Source organism: Rhincodon typus, chromosome 4 (genome assembly GCF_021869965.1).
Source record: "Rhincodon typus isolate 14 chromosome 4, sRhiTyp1.1, whole genome shotgun sequence".
Classification (NCBI taxonomy): Eukaryota; Metazoa; Chordata; class Chondrichthyes; order Orectolobiformes; family Rhincodontidae; genus Rhincodon; species Rhincodon typus.
The window spans coordinates 69382321-69387783 of record NC_063335.1 but is presented as its reverse complement, the minus strand read 5'-3'; the positions used below and the strand labels follow the sequence as shown (position 1 = coordinate 69387783).

General features: G+C 44.7%; 1 protein-coding gene across 1 annotated transcript in view; it reads right to left on the bottom strand.

Annotated features, from left to right (window-relative positions):
• The window catches only part of LOC109931136 (coiled-coil domain-containing protein 178), a 332555-nt gene that overhangs the window by 305597 nt on the left and 21495 nt on the right, over positions 1-5463 (bottom strand). Inside the window, exon 5 of the mRNA XM_048596128.1 lies at positions 3252-3334. Within this exon, the coding sequence (XP_048452085.1) occupies positions 3252-3334 (83 nt within the window). The remainder of the gene's footprint in view (positions 1-3251; positions 3335-5463) is intronic.

Sequence of the window (5463 nt, the reverse complement as noted above, 5' to 3'; positions counted from 1 at the left end):
CCACCCACCTTCCTGCAAAAATGCCATCCCCTATTCCCAATTCCTCCTCCTCCGCCGCATCTGCACCCAGGATGAGGCATTCCACTCCTGAACATCTCAGATTTCCTCGTTTTTCAAGGACCGCAACTTCCCGCCTCAGTGGTCGAGAACACCCTCGACCGTGTCTCCCGCATTTCCCGCAACTCATCCCTCACACCCCCTCCCCGCAATAACAACCAAAACAGAATCCCCCTCGTCCTCACGTACCACCCCACCAACCTCCGGATCCAACGCATCATCCTCTGATACTTCCGCCATCTGCAATCCGACCCCACCACCAAAGACATATTTCCCTCCCCACCCTTATCTGCTTTCCGGAGGGACCACTCTCTCCATGACTGCCTTGTCCGCTCCACATTCCCCTCCAGCCCCACCACACCCGGCACTTTTCCCTGCAACCACAGGAAGTGCTACACCTGCCCCTACACCTCCCACCTCATCCACATCAAGCAGATGTTCACCTGCACATCTGCTAATGTGGTATACTGCATCTGCTGTTCCTGTTGTGGCCTCCTCTACATCGGGGAAACCAAGCAGAGGCTTGGGGACCGCTTTGCAGAACACCTACGCTTGGTTCGCACTAAATAACTGCACCTCCCAGTCGCGAACCATTTCAACTCCCCCTCCCATTCCTCAGACGACATGTCCATCCTGGGCCTCCTGCAGTGCCACAACGATGCTACCCGAAGGTTGCAGGAACAGCAACTCATTCCGCTTGGGAACCCTGCAGCCCAATGGTATCAATGTGGACTTTAAAAGCTTCAAAATCTCCCCTCCCCCTACCGCATCCCAAAACCAGCCCAGCTCGTCCCCGCCTCCCTAACCTGTCCTTCCTCCCACCTATCCCCTCCTCCCACCTCAAGCCCCACCCCCATCTCCTACCTACTAACCTCATCCCGCTCCCGTGACCTGTCCGTCCTCCCTGGACTGACCTATCTCCTCCCTAACTCCCCACCTACACTCACCTTTCCTGGCTCCATTCCCGCCTCTTTGAATTGTCTGTCTCCTCGCCACCTATCTTCTCCTCTATCCATCTTCTATCCACCTCCCCCTCTCTCTCTATTTATTTCAGAACCGCCTTCCCCTCCCCCATTTCTGAAGGAGGGTCTAGGCCCAAAATGTCAGCCTTCCTGCTCCTCTGATGCTGCTTGGCTTGCTGTGTTCATCCAGCTCTACACCTTGTCATCCACATCCACAACCTGTTCAGTTGCCCGACAGCCAGTAACAGAGCTGTTGGTAGGTAGAAAGCATTTGTCATTGACAATAGCTCAATACTTCACAGACCAATCAGCTGGAAGTTGCCCACTAAATCTCCCAGGTTCCAACTAGTCTGTTGTAACCTCCCACCTACCCACTACTTGAACAAATAGCTTTGTAAACTGCATTTGCAATGACTGTCAGCTTTTAAATAGTGCAGCAATTCTTTCTACAGCAAGTACTGCAGAGTTTCGCTTGAGTGGTCTGTGCAATGGAACAGGTACTTGAGCTTTCCAATAGTCTGCTTGATGGTGTTTTTCATGGTAGCATGGTTCACATTGTATACATGGTGCATAATCCAAACACACACAGTCAAAGTATGGGCCAAGTGGAAAGCAAATAGACCTGGTTTTCCACAGACAACTTTCTGGTTTGCCTAGTGGCTCAAGTCTGGAGATAACAGAACAAAGATACTATCACCACTGTCAGAGTATCGAACATACCTTCATGATTTGCTGAGCATGGATACATATGATCTAAATATTCAGCAGCTAAAACTCTTTGCAGTTGTTTGAATATCTGGATTTACATATGATGTCTGCAAAGCCAAGAGTGTACAGCTGATGCCACCTTGCATTCTAAGAAGGCTTACTAAACTGATGAAACTATATACAGATTCTACCTGCTTATTTTATCTGAGCAGATAAAACATCTTATGCAGCAATGGACAGCAAACTGGGATGATTTGTTGCATATTCCAACCTAAAAGGATACCAATACAAAGAAATCCATCCCAATGATTACTTTCATAGCTACCAACAACATTCCTCAGCAACTGCAGGTCTGCTTTTCTTAATTCTTGGATGGAATGTGGAAGTCGCTGACAAAAACAGCATTATTGCCCGTCATTAATTGCCCCTAAATTGAGTGGCTTGCTAGGCCTCTTCAGAGGACAGTTAAGAGTCAACAACATTGTTGTGGGTCTGAGGTCACATGTAAGCCAGGCCGGGTAAGGACGGTAGATTTCCTTCCCTGAAGATTATTACACTGATTCACAATGATTACATGATCGTCATTTGACTAGGTTTTAACTCCAGCTTTATTTTGCTAAATTCAAATTTCACCATCTGCCACTGTATGATTCAAACCCACGTCCTCAGGACATTAGCCTGAACCTCTGGATTACTTGTTCAGTGGTTCCTCTGAGATTTCTAAGAGCAGCTGTTGCAGGAAAAATAATCGACGTGCACACTGTTCCAGAATTAGGTTGAGGTAAGAGAAATACTCCCTGCATGGATAGAATTTTCTACTCAGAGCCTATCTTCTCCGTCACCTCCTCTTCCCCCTTTGATAATTGTCTTCTTTTGTGCTCCCCCTATTACGCTTGCTCCCATGCTACAGACCAAAAGTTATAGTAACTACAACATTCCAGACTGTAAACGAATGGCCTGACCAGAATCTCTGACGTCAGAACAAAGACCTTCACCAACTTGACACAGCAGGCGAACTCACTACAGTTCTGTCAGCTCAGACAGAGCCTGCAGCTAACTTTAGAACGCACGTTCTGCTCAATGTGTTTCACAGTGTTAACTGGAGTAGCGAGATCCATATAGTAGTACTGGTGTCAAATTGGTATTATAACTGATTGGCATCACAATCTTCCTGCACTTCCTGTGTATGGTGCATACTCCCAATGACTACACTATAATGTTTTCAATGGCCTCTCACCAAAACATCAGTTGTAGATGGCACCAAAGTGTACATGCACATCATGGATGCCACTTTAACACAAACAATACCAACGAGTATTGCAGCCCACGATCATAGTGGAAAACATTATTTTCTACTGTTTGTCATTATTCATATATTTATTGCTCAAAAGATAAATAGTTGTATCTAATACAAAAATTCTTCATTACATTTTAATTTTTAATTTTAAAAGGACTTTTTAAAAATTGTTCCTTTGACACAGTCTTTACACAAGTATAATCTATAACATTTTATAATAGTCATACCTATTCGATCAAGTCCAACACCTTGAACACAAAGTTCACCGGAAAATTTTTGATCTGATATATTTGTTTCTCGGGTTACAAATCTACAGAAAACAGAATTAGAAAAAAAATTGTGATAAATATACTGTAGCAATATATATATTGACAATAGCATACTATAACGACTGTGCAAATTTCTGTGACCTTATAAAATGCAAGCCCTAAAGAGAAAAGCGTTTACATTTTGAATACTGATGGTCATATATTTATAAATGTAAGTGAAGTTATATTTTCAACCATAATATCCATTTTTACATTCAACTTGTGCATAAAATTATAACTGTAATTAAGCATCTTCTACAACATACATTTTTTCTTCCACTCCACACGTTCATGCATTCACATGCACTTGGATAGCAATACCATACCAAATAGCCATCCTTCATGTTTGAGCCGAGATAACAAAGAAGATATCATAAACCAAACCTTATATGACATTCATACAAACACACTACCAAATAAAATTTAACTTTTAACGATCAAGCATGGGAACTGGGTTATTTTACCCTCAGTTTAGGGGAACAGAGATTAATTGTACTGCTTCTACTACCAACTTTAGTAAGTTCTGTGCATTCTTTTTTTCTATTCCTTTGTGGGATTGTGGTCATTGCTGTCTGGCCAGCATTTATTACCCGCCCCTAGTTGCCCTTGAGAAGGTGGTGGCAAGTTGTCTTCTTGAACTATTGCAGTCCACCTGTTGTGGGTAGACCTACAATGGCAATAAGGACGGGATCCAGGATTTTGATTCAGTAACTGAGAAGGAAGGTTGATATAGTTCAAAGTCAGGATGGCGAGTGGCTTGGAGGGGAATTTGCAGATCGTGGTCTTCCCATGTACCTGCTGCCCTTGTCCTTCTAGATGGAAATGATCATAGGTTTGGAAGGTGCTATCTGAGGATCTTTAGTGAATTTCTGCAGTGCATCTTGTAGATAGTGCACACAGCTGTTATTGAGTGTCGGTGGTGGAAGGACATTTGTGGATGCGGTGCCAATAGAGTGGGCTACTTTGTCCTGGATGGCATCGAGCTTCTTGAGTGTTATTGGAGCTGCACCCATCCAGGCAAGCGGGCAGTATTCAATCACACTCCAGACTTATGCCTTCTAGATGGTGGGTTGACTTTGGGGAGTCAGGAAGTGTGTTACTTGTCCTCAGTATGCTGTCCTTAGCCTCCGACTTGCTCTTCTAGCCATTGTGTTTATATGACAAGTCTCCAGTTGAGTTTCTGGTCAATGGTACCTCAAGGACATTGATAGTGGGGGATCCAGTGATGGTAACACCGTTGAATGTCAAGGGCTAGTGGTTAGATTGTCTCTTATTTATCATGGTCATAGCCTGGCATTTGTGTGCATGAATGTTACCTGCCAGTTGTTAGGCCAAGCCTGGATATTTTCCAGATCTTTTACCATTTGAACATGGACTGTTTCAGTATATGAGAAGTCATGAGTGATACAGAATATTGTGCAATCATCAGTGAACATCTCGCTTCTCACATTTTGATGGAGGGAAGGTCATTGATGAAGCAGCTGAAGATGGTTAGGCCTAGGACACGACCCTGAAGAACTCCTGCAAAGATATCCTGGAGCAGAGGTAACTGACCTCCAACAACCAGAACCATTTTCCAATGTGCCAGGTATGACTCAAACCAACAGAGTTAGCCCCTTGATACCCATTGATTTCAGTTGTGCTAGAGCTCCTTGATGCCACATTCGGTCGAACACAGCCTTGATGTCAAGGGGTGTTACTCCCATCTCACCTCTGGAATTCAGCTCTTTTGTCCATGTTTGAATCAAGGCTGTAATGAGGTCAGAAGCTGAGTGGCCCTGGCGGAACCCAAACTGGGCATCACTGAGCAGGTTATTGCTCAACAGGTGCTGCTTGGTAGCACTGTTGATGAAAACGTCCATCACTGTATTGATGATCAACAGTATACGGAGGGGGCTGTAAGTAACTGGACTGAATTTGTGACAACACAGTGTGGAGCTGGAGGAACACAGCAGGCCAGGTAGCATCAGAGGAGCAGGAAAGCTGACGTTTCGGGTCGGGACCCTTCTTCAGAAGAAGTCTACCCACTGTCTACCCACTGAGTTCAGGCACTGCGTAGTCAGCGGTCGACAAAGCTCCAATCCCTGAGATAGGAGCAAGAATGTTTCTTGTGACGATCAGGCTAATAATA